Source organism: Synchiropus splendidus, chromosome 1, assembly GCF_027744825.2.
Source record: "Synchiropus splendidus isolate RoL2022-P1 chromosome 1, RoL_Sspl_1.0, whole genome shotgun sequence".
In the NCBI taxonomy this organism is placed as follows: domain Eukaryota; kingdom Metazoa; phylum Chordata; class Actinopteri; order Syngnathiformes; family Callionymidae; genus Synchiropus; species Synchiropus splendidus.
The window spans coordinates 7,017,180-7,031,659 of NC_071334.1; the positions used below are offsets into that span (position 1 = coordinate 7,017,180).

General features: G+C 45.9%; 2 protein-coding genes across 4 annotated transcripts; both read right to left on the reverse strand.

Moving 5' to 3' along the window:
• Window positions 1-23: 23 nt before the first annotated feature.
• Window positions 24-8,669, reverse strand: LOC128757417 (mucolipin-3-like). 2 transcript variants are annotated; one of them, XM_053862703.1, is made up of 14 exons: window positions 8,529-8,669; window positions 6,926-7,137; window positions 6,698-6,865; window positions 5,246-5,399; window positions 5,117-5,186; window positions 3,713-3,809; window positions 3,088-3,187; window positions 2,910-3,022; window positions 2,693-2,842; window positions 2,300-2,401; window positions 2,064-2,186; window positions 1,724-1,930; window positions 1,524-1,657; window positions 24-178 (listed from the first exon to the last, which is right to left on the reverse strand). In XM_053862703.1, exons 2-14 carry the CDS (start codon window positions 7,133-7,135, stop codon window positions 145-147), a joined length of 1,662 nt encoding a protein of 553 aa, XP_053718678.1. In that variant the 5' UTR covers window positions 7,136-7,137; window positions 8,529-8,669; the 3' UTR covers window positions 24-144. The 2 variants fall into 2 exon arrangements, with proteins under 2 accessions (XP_053718678.1, XP_053718669.1); XM_053862694.1 differs by lacking the exon at window positions 8,529-8,669 and adding an exon at window positions 8,404-8,520.
• A 2,407-nt stretch (window positions 8,670-11,076) lies between these two features.
• On the reverse strand, window positions 11,077-14,349 carry LOC128757432 (mucolipin-3-like). Of its 2 annotated transcripts, none has more exons than XM_053862739.1 (4): window positions 14,233-14,349; window positions 12,755-12,966; window positions 12,527-12,694; window positions 11,077-11,568 (listed from the first exon to the last, which is right to left on the reverse strand). In XM_053862739.1, the coding sequence occupies exons 1-4, from the start codon at window positions 14,291-14,293 to the stop codon at window positions 11,527-11,529; spliced, it is 483 nt and encodes a 160-aa protein (XP_053718714.1). In that variant the 5' UTR covers window positions 14,294-14,349; the 3' UTR covers window positions 11,077-11,526. The 2 variants fall into 2 exon arrangements, with proteins under 2 accessions (XP_053718714.1, XP_053718705.1); XM_053862730.1 differs by having other exon boundaries at window positions 11,077-11,571.
• Window positions 14,350-14,480: the final 131 nt, after the last annotated feature.

Here is a 14,480-nt window from a genome sequence, read left to right on the forward strand (position 1 = left end):
TCAAGAAACAACCACATGAGAATTCAAGTGCCACTGTGCTTATTATATAAAAATATATTTACAAAGTGTTCCGTGCTTTGCCCTGCATCAAGCTTAGCTTCGTTTCCCAGCCCCCATTTGGCTCCCTGGCACCTCCTGGCTGGGTCAGGCTTCTGAAGTCAACGGTTCTGGATTGTTCCTGAACATGGAAACAAAACATGTACATCACCACAGAGCAGCAGAAATGCATTACAACTGGTTAGGAATGTTTGGGCTGAGTGAGGCGGCCCATGCCGCGTACCATTTACTGACCAAAGACTACAAATATTCTGTGAAGAACTGACACACATGGATGAACAGACCAAACAGGAAACGCACTTTTTACTTCAATTGTTTTTCTTGGAGGCTAAATTGGTGCCAAAGTATGTGGAGAGCCAGAGCTACGACGTACTTTCTCTTCCAGCTGTCAGCTATTTTCTCCCCTGTGCATCTGTATTTCTCTCATCAGGATATGCTGACAGAGCCGAAGCACTGCCATCTAGCGGCAAGTGTCGGCTAAGAACCTCCTTCATTTCTAGATCAGCTCTCTGCCGCTGTCTTTCTTGGGTCATTTCCTCTGGTCTTATTTATGTTTCCCTTCACACTCTTCTCTTCTCATGTCCACACCATGTGACCTCTCTAACTATATTGATCAGCATCAGAGTTGTACTGCCATGAGTGAGTGAAGTGACCTTTGACCCTGGTGCCACTCCTATGGCAGGTTGCATTAGAACTGTGTCAGCATGAGTCTGTGTGAGTCGAGTGTTTGACACCAAACAACTGTTGTTCCTATGAAGGAGTTGAAGGAAGTGTTCTTGTATCTCTAACTTTCAAAATACATAATTTCTCTTCCTCACTAGAGACTCATCGCATAAGTCCACACCATCATCAAACCACTTTCCTTCTGCTTCAGTTTAGAACTTGACAAGCCCCACTTTTCTCCCCCTATATGTACCGTAAATTCCGGACTGTAAAGTGCAGACCTTGTTCCTACATGAGCCGCAGCGGTCTACAAGCCGTGGGTGCTGTCTGCGCCGTAGAAAGGCTTAAAAATGCATGAGGATCACTTCTAAACTAGTTTGGAAAACGGGCTCCAGCATGGAGACTGACTCATGAAACAAACTGGCCAATGTTCTGAACTGGAATCATCAACTCCTCACATCTTTTGTTGACATTAAAGCGCTCAAAATGTGTCCCAAGTTCCGACACCACAGCTGGTCTCAGCTGCTGTTTCTCGTCTCCGCTCCTCCAGGAGATCGGCTCTGTGGGCGGAGCTACGGACACACGGGTGAAAACAGGGCATTTTGAGCGCTTTAAGGTCAATAAACGCCTGTGATTTCATGGGTTCGATGTGACCAGGCTCAATATTTTGGCAGCATGAGGCTCTTTAGCCTGTAAAAATCCAGATATTGGCCGCATCGCTGTATAAGCCGCAGGGTTCAGACTGCGAGAGAAAAGTAGCGGCTTACAGTACAGAAATTACGGTACTTTTCTGAGTGTCCCACCGTTTTCCGCAGCAGCTCAAGAAGCAGAGGTTCTTCTTCTCGTCCAGCCTGTAAACTCCAGAGTTGGGCAGGTCCTGACACTCGGACAGGAAGTGCTGCAGGTCCGATGTGGGCGTCCCACTCTGCTGCATCTGCTAAAGTGGATCAGAACCGCACGGTTGAGTTGAGCCCATCCAAGTGACGTCACCTGCTTTGGTTACCTTGATGGTGTCGTAGGTGTCGGTGATGATGGTGATGAAGAGGCTGAGGATCATGTAGATGAAGAGCGAGACAAAGGTGTAGAGGTAAACTCTGCTGAAGAACCAGACCAGACTGCTCTTCTGCTTCATGTTCTTGAAGGTGGGAAACATGTCGTCGCCGTTGATGAGGGAGAAGAGACACTCGGACACGGTGTTCAGGGTCCGGAACTGGGACGCAGGAAACATAGGAGCAACTGCTCGTATCAGCCAGAACATTATGACCGCCTGCCAGTCACGCTCACAGACCACTTCAAGTCATCATCTAACACCTGGACAGCCAGTCCTCAAGTCAGTTGCTCACCTTCTCGTGATAGGGCCCGAGAACAATCCAGCCACAGAAGCAGTAGCTGAGGTAGATGATCCCAGCACAGCCGATGAAGCGGATGACGTTTGGGAACGCAGCCCGGAGCGTCAGAATCAGGATCTGGAAAAAGATTCATGAAGAGGTGACTCGTTCAGTCAGGATTCAAACCAGCTGAGCACTTGGGGTTCTTTAGCGAGACCCAGTCTGAGTCGGGACAAAACCTGTGGACTCACATTGTACTGTCTGAAGTAGCCCATGTAACGGATGACCCCGATCCAGACAAACATGGTTCCGATACCGAGGAAGATGCTGCACACGTCGTAGCTGGTGAGCAACTGAAACCAGACAGAAGAAGACGACGTCGGTTCTTGAAGCACCCTGCTCAATTACGAGGCTCTTAAAATGTTGGACGGCGATAAGTTTCCACGAAAAACTATCAATTGTTCTCAACTTGTGTACTGTACGGATGGTTTTTTTTCAACTCCTGTCCTTCATTTCTGCTCTTTTGTGATTGACCCGCAGGCCATTTTCATAGAAGGAGACCCACAGCCCAACTACTACAGATAAAGGCGGTGAAAAAGGCAGTGAACGTCTTCTTCTACCAGGTGGCGCTACATTTCCTTCACCTTCGTCTGGATCTCGATTTTGAGGATGGAGCCAATGATGGTCATGGTGTCACTGACAATGATGAGGATGTACCAGCCGTTGATGAACTCCCTCCTGTCCGACCACGGCACTTGCTTATTGCTGTGTTTCCTGCAGTGGAGAGTGTATTCCTGCCGGGAGGAAAGCAGAGGTTTTACAAGTGTGAGGGTGTCTATCCATCACCAGCGACACACGTACAGACTGCAGCTGAATCCCGGTGAGGACTGAGCGCGTGCAGAGAGTGAAGGAGACGACGCAGGTGGCGATGATGACGCAGTCGAACAGCACGGTCACGTAGATGCTCTTGGCGGCTGAGGGGAAGCCGAGAAGCTGAAAGAAGCCGAGACGCTGGAACGGAAAATCCACGCTCACTTACACGCCCCGGTGACTTTCCAGTCTCTGCACTCGTTGATCTCCACGTCGCTCTCCAGGTCGATCTTCATCCGCCCGCTGTGAACCTTGTTGTTGAAAGTGATCTGTGGGCCGACAGAGAGCGAAACTGAAGAAGATGCCTTCAATGTTTAATGTGGAAGCAGAGCAGAGGAGACGCCGCCATGGAAGCATTTCCACTGGTTGTTCAGCTTACACTGCCATCTCACCCCTGAGGAGCCGTTTTCATAGCTGAATAGAGTCAGCATTTCACCTTCACTTACACTTTTCATCCCACAGTCCAAACGTATAGATGATCCTGGTTAACTTTCCAGGGTGTCCCGCTTCTTGCTCTTGATCAAGGGCTGCCAGTGGCCAGACTTGTCTAGCTTAAAGACTTGAAGAACTTAAAGAACATTTAATGTTTTAGGCTTGTAGCTTCACCCAAACCAGGTGGTCAACATGCTAGTGTCCTCCTCACCAGTCTATCCTGCTCTCATTTGAGTTGAGAATATGTCTGTGAGGCCTCACATGAAGCAGCCATACTTTGTCCAGTTCGACATGATAGTGTGTGTTTCAGTCCGAGTTCCATGGTCAAGCAAACATGTCTCAGAAAGGCTTGTGGGACTCACGGCAACGGTGAAGTCATAGCAGTCGGGCAGTTCCCGGTGTCGGACCGTCTGCAGGTTGATGGCTTTGAGGACAAACGTGATCTGGACCGAGAGCATCCTGGGAACAGGAGGAGCTTGGTTACCTGACACTTCACCGTACATGTTTGTACGTTCGCCGGTCGACCCTCCTCGCCCTGAAAACAAGTCGGCTTCTGTTTCGCTGGCTCTCACCCATCTGACTTTGGAATTCAATATTTTATATTGCAAGTCTGAACATTATGACACAACAGTCGCGAGCCTCGAGTCATTCAGGATGAAAATGCCCAGTTCCTGCCTGGCATCCATCAGTGAGTCACTTATAGGATTTGGAACCCTCCTGCTTATATAGAACTATGCTGCTCGCCAAGTTCCCCACATCATCTGCCAGTCTCAGGGGACAAAATATGAAGTGATGTCGTAACTACTTCCTGATCAAACCACCATACCGATGGCGAGTCATCGTCCATGGGAAAGTGAAGTGAATTTCATTTTGAAATTGGACTAAAATATGCAAGCATGGTTTTGTTCCTCCATGACTCCTTTACTTCTCGCAGCAGAATCAATACATTTGAACGGCGTGAGATGTTGCAAAAGTATTGTGGCGTCTGCTGGTAGTAGACAAAAACAGCCTTTCCGTAGTTTAGTTTCTTCTTTTATTTCACTCAAACACAGTGTCGTGGTCTCCAGAAAACAGAAACAATTGCAGCTCCTCGCTCTCCTCAACAACTCCTGAAAAACAGAACTCCCTTCCCTCTCTCACCCCCGGCGCAGCATCTCACTCCACCATCACTCACTTGTCACCATTGAACTTTTAAAGGAACAGTAGCATAAACCCAGAACGTCACAGTATTGCGAGCTCTCGCAAACATGTATCGTGAAACTTCTTTGTTTTTGGTCATGTCCCCTTAGGGGCTGGTAACATCGGAAGTAGAATTATTATTTTTTTTAAGCGATTAATGTTGGCTGTTCAGTAGAGGGCGCCAGTGCGGCGCCCCACCGCTCGACAAAGGTATGTTGAAAACATGAATAAATAAATGAGTTTAAAAGCCAAAATCCTATTCTAAACGTGTTGACAGTTATAGAGGAGTAAGCTAAAAATAAATGGCCGCCTCCCTCGCTCTTCAGCCCCTCCTACTGTGTGGAATGCGGGCGGGCCAGGTGACGGTGGCCACTAACTTTGTGTCACGCATCTTTTTAAATGAGCTTGTTTTGTTGGTTTTCCTCAACGTAGCCCAGTGTTTATTATCGACATGGCTTTTATTACGCGCTAAAGATGTTTGTGTGCTGGCAACGCTACTTCAGGGCGGACATTTTTGTTCTTAATAATATGTTCCTCATGTTTCAATGAGTGGGTAGCAGGTTTCTCATGGCGTGAATGTCGCCTACCGTTTGAAGTGAAGTTCAAAATAGGGAAGCACCTCCCGCGCTGACTGGTGGGGATACACTTTAATGCAGTCTGTTGGACAGCACGTGTTAGAGAACATCTTTATTCTGAGTTCCTGTTTGGCTGCTCACCAGTTTCCACCTGAGCATCGATCTCAAACGTTTCATTTCCAGGGAAGATGGAGCCGTTCCTGTAGAAGTCCTGGCACAGCGACAGCGGCGTGTAGACGGAGCCCCTCTTCTCGTACTCGTGGTTCCCCACGGTGGTGTTGTGCAGGAGACCAAACTACACCAGAAACATGCCATGCTTTTTTAACAGCTAATAACGTCATGCAGTAAAGTGCTACAGAACAACGCAAGCTTGTTCAAAGTCCTTAAAGCAGGTGGCAGGGAGAGTCGTAAACAAGAATCATTGACAAGCAAACTGGAGACTTCTGACTTGACACGTGAGCGTCTGGTCCCCGTCAGCTAGATCTGAAACTAGAAATGTTTGTGCTCCCAAGCCAAAAACACAAGTCAAACCTGTATGGAGAAGATTTTTTTACAATTGTATTTCCTGTTATAATCACGTTTTCTCTTTTTATGTCAAACATTTTCCTTCTGATAAACTGCGTTTTGTGTATTTCCCCCAATGTCAGTTGAAGTACTCTTGACAACATCTCTTCATTGTGAAAAAAATCTATTTTTATTTATTTTTTTTTTTATATTTTCAGTTTTACCACAAACTTTTGAAACTTTATATCACACTATTGTTTTATATTTATTTTTGCTTGTATCTGCTGTTTAAAAAATACAAAAATTACTGAGAATTAGAATCCAAATAAAACTAATGGAATCATTTATAGCAATTAAATTTTATTTCGCAGCCTTGAAAATGAACGTGTTTTATCATAGAACTACTCACCAAAATAGTATTACCACTTTATGGACCATTGTATTTCCAAATTGAAGTTATTTATCTTGTAAATAACATTTTTGTGAGTGAAAAATATATTTAAATCACACGCTACATATCATATTTTATTAAGATGATAAACTCTTTGTGTGTGTACTTGTGTGTAGCCATACTTGTGGGGACTAATTGTTTTTGTGTTGCTGGTCCCAACAAGATTAAAACTGCGATTTGAGGACGAAAACTTCAAAATAACTGGGTCACTATACGTGTGTTTGTATTGAGTTCAGAGTCCTGGTTCAGGTGAGCCATGTGTTTTGGAGGGTTAAGTTAAGGATGAGAGGCTGGGGAAAGGGTTATGGCAATGAGAGGTCCTCGCAAAGATAGAAATACAAACGTGTGTGTCTCCGTGTACTTGTATAACTATCCTTGTGGGGACCAATTCTTGGAAGCACGTCTACTTGTGAGGATATGTTTGCTGGTCCTCACAAGTTCAAGCCTCAGTTTGAGGGTCAAATTGGGTTTCAGAGTCCTGGTTAAGGTGAGCCATGTGTTTTGGATGGTTAGGTTCAGGGGGAGAGGCTGGGGAAAGGGTGATGACAATGAGAGGTCCATACAAGGATGGAGATAAAAGCCTGCGTGTGTGCTGCCCCGGTGTGGGTCCAGACAGTTGTGCTCAGCAACAACAGTACCTGCTCAATGATGTAGTCGATGTGGTCGTAAACATCGGCTTGTCTGTAAACAGCATACGTGTCCATGCTTCCATCAGTGTAGTCCTTCAGGAACAGGTGTTTGAAGGTCATGAGGTTCTCCTCCTTGAACGTCACCACCATTTGGTTGCTGAGTCCGAACGACACCAGCTGGACACCAGAGGAGTCACGATTCATTCCGGAAACGATGGCAGGAACGTGCGCCCTCACCTGGATGGTGATGATGGCGATCTTCACCAGCTGAAGCATGAGTTTCCAGGGCTTCCGTCCCCGCGCGTGGTACTTCTCACAGGGGTTCATGAAGTAGTACTTGATTTTCCTCCTCAGACACTCCACATTGGGGTCTTCGTGGTCCTGCTGGTGGTCTGACCAGCCGGTATCCTGGTCGTACACTTCGTGAAAGTCAGACTCCTCCTCCATATCTATAAAGGGACAACATCAGCTGAGTCAAGGCCGTCAACATTGACTGTAGGACTCAGGTAGATGATGCTGGCTGCAGGTGGGGAGCTGAACCCTGCCACCAGTGGTGGCTTCTCGCTTCTTAAGATCTTCCTAAGAAGGGAAGAAAGAATTGGTGGAGCCTCTACCATACTGAGGTTTCTGTGTTAGTCCTTGAGATATTAGGACCTTAGTGTCCGCTGGAGAAAGTTCAAAGGTCCCCTACATTCTTAAGACACACAAATGAATCTAGGGGACAATGTTGAACCCCATAACAAAGATGGGAAGCATAGGGGGAGGTCTGAGATAAAGATACTGAGGGTTTCACAGGGAGCAACTCGAAAGAACAAGATAAGGAAGAAGCACATCAAAGGAACAGCTCACGTGGACCAGTTGGAGACAAGAGAAGAGGAGAGTCACTGATGGACCAAGAACGTTGGAGATGGAGGACGATGTGTTGGGTGAAGAGGTTAGGTGTGACTAGCGATGTGTAGGTGAGGCTTCATGAAACAGTATTGCAGGCTGGATGAAACAGTGTCCTAATTTCCAGGTTTAGAAATTATGTGAGGATTCATGGAATGAGTCGTTCAAGGTCCAACATTAAACAGCAGACAGCGCCACCTGGTGGCCTCTAAAAATCCAGTCACTGTTTCGTGAAACCTCATCGACTATTGAGGACCTGCCACAGAAGATGAATGCGATTGCGCTGGTCTTTATCTGGTCTTTATAACACCTGAAGATTGCGTTCAAAACTTCGAAGACTCTTCGCCCCCGTGGTGACCACGTAAACCCCAACTCTCGCCACAATATTGACATTAAATTATGAGTGTTTGACATCAAACCGCAGCCATCATAAAACAGGAACCTGAGGAAAGTATTCATAACCGTCCTGGCCCATCACACAATGGCTGGTTAAAAAAGAAGAAAAGAAAAAAACGTGATGACGCGGTGGGATCAGCAGAGCTGACGCGTTGAGTCAGCGGTGAAAGAGATGGACGCACAGGTCTCCTTCTACAGAGGGACTTTAGTCTCCATCTTCCACTGACGCCCTCAGGCTTTTGTTAGGAAGAAGCAGCACAGCAGACGAATAAGTTGAAGACGTTTGTTGTAGGTGACGCTCTCGGCTGTTCTCAGGAAATAGATACTGAGAGTGGACGTCATTCAAGTTTACAGCCGAGTCAGTTCCCCGTCAGTTTCCGACTCCTGACCTGACACTCGCCAAACAACTCGACAGCAAATACGGGCTGTACCTGAGTCGATCTGCGCCATCAAAGGCATCTCACAATCCCAATCTGGCTCCGTTTCCACCATCGCAGCGACACGTATCCACCTCGCTCAGGAACCCAGACTCGAAAGTCCAGTGTTATTTACTCACCAAAATCGCACGGCTGCAGTGAATCGACGTGTAATGACTCCCACCTGTCGCCGCCGCGTCGCTATTTTCCCTGGCTTTGATTTAAAGGAACGAGTTGGACTGTCTGACAGGTGCGCCGCCACTGAAGTGACGTGACCTTCCAGCGGGGGGAAGAACTCCCCAGGTAAGACTTGACTCATGAGTCATTCATCCTGGAAGCTGATTGGTCGATTCTGCCGTCACTCCGGAGGACTTGCCCCGCCTGTCCTGTAACCCATGGCAACCAAACAGCTTTAGCCGGGTGACAAAAGTACCGACAAACTCAAGATAACTCAGCAAAGCACAGGTTTAAATTATGAAACAACTGTAATGCAAGTCTTTTCATCAATCATATTCCACTGAAACGTGAACGCGAGGCGCATTCAGAGGTAATTCAGTCATTATTACTGGGTAACATTCTAGTTAGCATGCAGCGGTGCTAGCTCTCACGTTAGCATAGCGTCGTGTGCTTTTCATTCACCTCGCACTTGCGTTTGTGTTTTATGTCGTTGTTTTGCCTGCAGCTTCCTGCTAATGTTGGTTGGACGTCGAGTGAGCTTGCAGTAGTCACAGACATTCTACCACTAGCTACTACAACTAGCAACAACAACTCCAATTCTTTTCAATCGATAGATGTAAGAGTTGTTGCTCGACTAACGACACAAAAGTACAACTGCTGGTCCGAGCTTAAGTTCTACAAATCTGAGTAGTACTGCCAGTTTTGTCAGTTATTTAGGTTACTAATAACAAACATTGATTATTTATAGTGCTATTGTTCATTCTGGTACGCGTTTTTATCCCTGAAGAGGCAATAATATTTCATGTTTCTTAGTATCATCAATGCAATGCCCACATTCCAACGCAAGGTGTCGATGTTGTCATAGTTTTAAGTCGTTGAAGAAGCACCCGCGTCTATATGAACAGTAAATCCCGGTTGTAAGTGAATTTTTATCTTATTATGGAGGAGCTGCAACCCAAAGCTGTCCATGTTGATAAAACAGACATCTGAAGATGCATGTATTTTACCATAGAGTTACACTTACTTGAGTGTTTTAAATGTGGGCCCTGTTTCAAACGCAATTGAGCCCATTTAAATTAGAAGTAGATTTGTTTCAAAAGCAAACAAGGTATGTATTTGAAGCACATCATATTTGGACTAATGTTAACTCCCTCGGACCACAGCCTCGGTTCGGTGGAATTCCACTCATCATCACTGTATTTGAGGAGGTGGGAAAGATTCCTGGGAGTGTTCTGTTGCATTGCCCTCGGACGTTTCTCTCGATCCTCATTGTCAAGGTTTGGTTTGCTTTTAACGCAGCCGCCTGGGAACATGGTCAAATACAGGTCATCTCCTGGGTATCCATCACTGGCTTCAGTCACATACTAATGCTGGCGTCATAATGATGGAGAGCGGAGTCATCGGGTTCAGATTTGCAAATATTTGCTCTTAGATTTTGATCTTAAATGTTATCAGCAGCGCCGCGGTGTGTATGTGCCCTTGAGCAGAGCGTGGAGTATGTAAACAGGCAGGCGTTGTGGCATTACTTTTCCCACATCTCTGGCTCCATGACAAGACGGATTATTAGAAAGTACCATATTCTTCAACCATTACTGTTACATGCGAAATATATAGGACATCAGAACACCTTCATTCGACTAAATCATTTATCATGATGACTATCAAGTGTGGTACATCGCAGCCCTCTGCGTCCTGAGTAAACGGTATCTTTCAACACAGCTGCCACTCTTGACTGATAACTCTGAGCAATGAAGGGTGTGAATTTCCACTGGAATAGGTTGACACACCCAGCTGGGAAGTGGTTAGTGAGCATTCCCTTCGTCCCCTTAGCTACCTTGTGGGAAGACTTTGAAGAGCGGGCAGGATGAAAACTATCATTACGTGGAGCTGTGTTTACTGTAAGGTGTCTGTGACTTGCTTTTGTCAAACGCAGCAGCATGACTGCGACGCAACCCCAAATAACTGGATGTTTTTGTTAAGATCAAAAATGTTTGGCGATAAGTTCTACATTAGTGTGTGGACCAGGATCAGCAGGGGTCCGCCCTGCAGGGACAGGGAGGAGGAGGAGGAGGATCACAAGAGGAGCTGTGTTTGATGAGAAGGGCAAGAATCTGTGTCAGAGCCTGAAGGTCAGGTGACTCTTAAGCTCTGTCATTGTGTGAGCATCACTTGATAAGTGAGCTTGGTCCTGCTCATTATCTCTACGTCTGCTGTTTCAACACAACTTTTATGAACCTCTTTTGCTTGCTGCCCTCCACCCCCCTGCTTTGAAATCAACACCGGACCCTGGACTACAGAGTCATGGGCAAAATATTAGGACTTGAACTCCTCAACATGAACCTTTTGTCTTAGTTTCCATGGTGATGGCTGCGGAGCAAGAGCCGTAAAATGATATACGAAACACCAAAACATTTTTAGTTAAAAGGTTGCCATTGAAAGACACAATGGACAAAAGCATCAGTTAGAACATTTTATAGCTATAATGTTAACATTGGAAATATTTGCCTTAACAACACATATATTTTGAATACATAAAAGCGAAGGAGAAACAAGGAGGAAGAAATGTTAAATAATAAGATATTCGACGAGTGAGTAAAGAAAAATGCACCCAGTTTCCCAATAATGTATTAACTGGGATTCATATATATATATATATATATATATATATATATATATGCAATTGTATATAAAATCAATTAATATGGATTTAGGTTTTTTTAACTGGATAAAAAGTGTCAAAACTAAAGCAATAATAAATATAAAGGGACTGGAGTTGTGTTTGTCATCTTCAACTAAAAGAGACAACAGGAAGTCGGCATGAGTGGTGTGGGTCAGCGGTTTATATCAGCATCACATAGGTTGGCTTTATCATTCCTCTTGTTTCTCTCTTTATATTCCGATAGCAAACCCGAGGCCAGCTCTCCCTGAAGGCATTGTCCCACTGGTCCTTACATCTGCCACTCAAGACCTTTTCAGCTGTTTGATAGAGGACTTCACTTGGAGCTGCTGAAGAAAGGGGACGTCATACAGGATATAAGGCTGAGAGCGGCAGTGTCCGATAGTCCAGGTGAGGCTTCGCCTTGAGCACAGAAACACCTCAAACAACAGTGTCATGGTGAGGAGTCTAAAATGACTCCTCAGTCATCGATGTGACAATTTCTTTTCATGTGAGATGATGTTCTCCCCTCTTCCGACTGCTTCGTGCTCAAAGTAAACACTCAGATTTTATTTGATATACTTGCTGTCCATGCTGACTGTAATAAAGATTTCAACATTCATGCAACAATTCTATACTTTTTTCTTCTGAAGTCATAAAAATAAGAGCATAATGACTTCAACTAGCTGCTCGAGATAATCCAAGCTTCAAAAACATCCTAATTTGCATTCACTTTCCTTAACTACTTCAGTGTCACGCTGTTAAATTCAATCTATCCTCGTGCTGAAATGGATCCTTCACGCAGCTAAAGTCGTCCTTTGAGATCATTTAGAAGTGTTAATTACTCCAGATTAATGGCCGCTGCAGAGGATGTCATTATAACTCCGCAGGGAAAGGAATCCCCTTGACCTACATTTTTAGAAGTTAAAAATATAGGTCAAACACAGACTTAAATATGTTTTAAAAATAATATTTTTGTGAGAGGTCCTCGCAAAGATAGAAATACAAACGTGTGTGTCTCCGTGTACTTGTATAACTATCCTTGTGGGGACCAATTCTTGGAAGCACGTCTACTTGTGAGGATATGTTTGCTGGTCCTCACAAGTTCAAGCCTCAGTTTGAGGGTCAAATTGGGTTTCAGAGTCCTGGTTAAGGTGAGCCATGTGTTTTGGATGGTTAGGTTCAGGGGGAGAGGCTGGGGAAAGGGTGATGACAATGAGAGGTCCATACAAGGATGGAGATAAAAGCCTGCGTGTGTGCTGCCCCGGTGTGGGTCCAGACAGTTGTGCTCAGCAACAACAGTACCTGCTCAATGATGTAGTCGATGTGGTCGTAAACATCGGCTTGTCTGTAAACAGCATACGTGTCCATGCTTCCATCAGTGTAGTCCTTCAGGAACAGGTGTTTGAAGGTCATGAGGTTCTCCTCCTTGAACGTCACCACCATTTGGTTGCTGAGTCCGAACGACACCAGCTGGACACCAGAGGAGTCACGATTCATTCCGGAAACGATGGCAGGAACGTGCGCCCTCACCTGGATGGTGATGATGGCGATCTTCACCAGCTGAAGCATGAGTTTCCAGGGCTTCCGTCCCCGCGCGTGGTACTTCTCACAGGGGTTCATGAAGTAGTACTTGATTTTCCTCCTCAGACACTCCACATTGGGGTCTTCGTGGTCCTGCTGGTGGTCTGACCAGCCGGTATCCTGGTCGTACACTTCGTGAAAGTCAGACTCCTCCTCCATATCTATAAAGGGACAACATCAGCTGAGTCAAGGCCGTCAACATTGACTGTAGGACTCAGGTAGATGATGCTGGCTGCAGGTGGGGAGCTGAACCCTGCCACCAGTGGTGGCTTCTCGCTTCTTAAGATCTTCCTAAGAAGGGAAGAAAGAATTGGTGGAGCCTCTACCATACTGAGGTTTCTGTGTTAGTCCTTGAGATATTAGGACCTTAGTGTCCGCTGGAGAAAGTTCAAAGGTCCCCTACATTCTTAAGACACACAAATGAATCTAGGGGACAATGTTGAACCCCATAACAAAGATGGGAAGCATAGGGGGAGGTCTGAGATAAAGATACTGAGGGTTTCACAGGGAGCAACTCGAAAGAACAAGATAAGGAAGAAGCACATCAAAGGAACAGCTCACGTGGACCAGTTGGAGACAAGAGAAGAGGAGAGTCACTGATGGACCAAGAACGTTGGAGATGGAGGACGATGTGTTGGGTGAAGAGGTTAGGTGTGACTAGCGATGTGTAGGTGAGGCTTCATGAAACAGTATTGCAGGCTGGATGAAACAGTGTCCTAATTTCCAGGTTTAGAAATTATGTGAGGATTCATGGAATGAGTCGTTCAAGGTCCAACATTAAACAGCAGACAGCGCCACCTGGTGGCCTCTAAAAATCCAGTCACTGTTTCGTGAAACCTCATCGACTATTGAGGACCTGCCACAGAAGATGAATGCGATTGCGCTGGTCTTTATCTGGTCTTTATAACACCTGAAGATTGCGTTCAAAACTTCGAAGACTCTTCGCCCCCGTGGTGACCACGTAAACCCCAACTCTCGCCACAATATTGACATTAAATTATGAGTGTTTGACATCAAACCGCAGCCATCATAAAACAGGAACCTGAGGAAAGTATTCATAACCGTCCTGGCCCATCACACAATGGCTGGTTAAAAAAGAAGAAAAGAAAAAAACGTGATGACGCGGTGGGATCAGCAGAGCTGACGCGTTGAGTCAGCGGTGAAAGAGATGGACGCACAGGTCTCCTTCTACAGAGGGACTTTAGTCTCCATCTTCCACTGACGCCCTCAGGCTTTTGTTAGGAAGAAGCAGCACAGCAGACGAATAAGTTGAAGACGTTTGTTGTAGGTGACGCTCTCGGCTGTTCTCAGGAAATAGATACTGAGAGTGGACGTCATTCAAGTTTACAGCCGAGTCAGTTCCCCGTCAGTTTCCGACTCCTGACCTGACACTCGCCAAACAACTCGACAGCAAATAGGGGCTGTACCTGAGTCGATCTGCGCCATCAAAGGCATCTCACAATCCCAATCTGGCTCCGTTTCCACCATCGCAGCGACACGTATCCACCTCGCTCAGGAACCCAGACTCGAAAGTCCAGTGTTATTTACTCACCAAAATCGCACGGCTGCAGTGAATCGACGTGTAATGACTCCCACCTGTCGCCGCCGCGTCGCTATTTTCCCTGGCTTTGATTTAAAGGAACGAGTTGGACTGTCTGACAGGTGCGCCGCCACT

Coding starts and splice junctions, on each gene's coding strand:
- LOC128757432 (XM_053862730.1), bottom strand. CDS start 14,293: ATGGTGGAAACGGAGCCAGATTGGGATTGTGAGATGCCTTTGATGGCG. Junction 12,695..12,754: donor TCGCCATCATCACCATCCAG/GTGAGGGCGCAC, acceptor TCTGGTGTCCAG/CTGGTGTCGTTCGGACTCAG. Junction 11,572..12,526: donor TCGACTACATCATTGAGCAG/GTACTGTTGTTG, acceptor CCCTTTCTTCAG/CAGCTCCAAGTGAAGTCCTC.
- LOC128757417 (XM_053862694.1), bottom strand. CDS start 8,464: ATGGTGGAAACGGAGCCAGATTGGGATTGTGAGATGCCTTTGATGGCG. Junction 3,023..3,087: donor CTGGAAAGTCACCGGGGCGT/GTAAGTGAGCGT, acceptor GCTTCCCCTCAG/CCGCCAAGAGCATCTACGTG. Junction 2,843..2,909: donor CCGGGATTCAGCTGCAGTCT/GTACGTGTGTCG, acceptor TCCTCCCGGCAG/GAATACACTCTCCACTGCAG.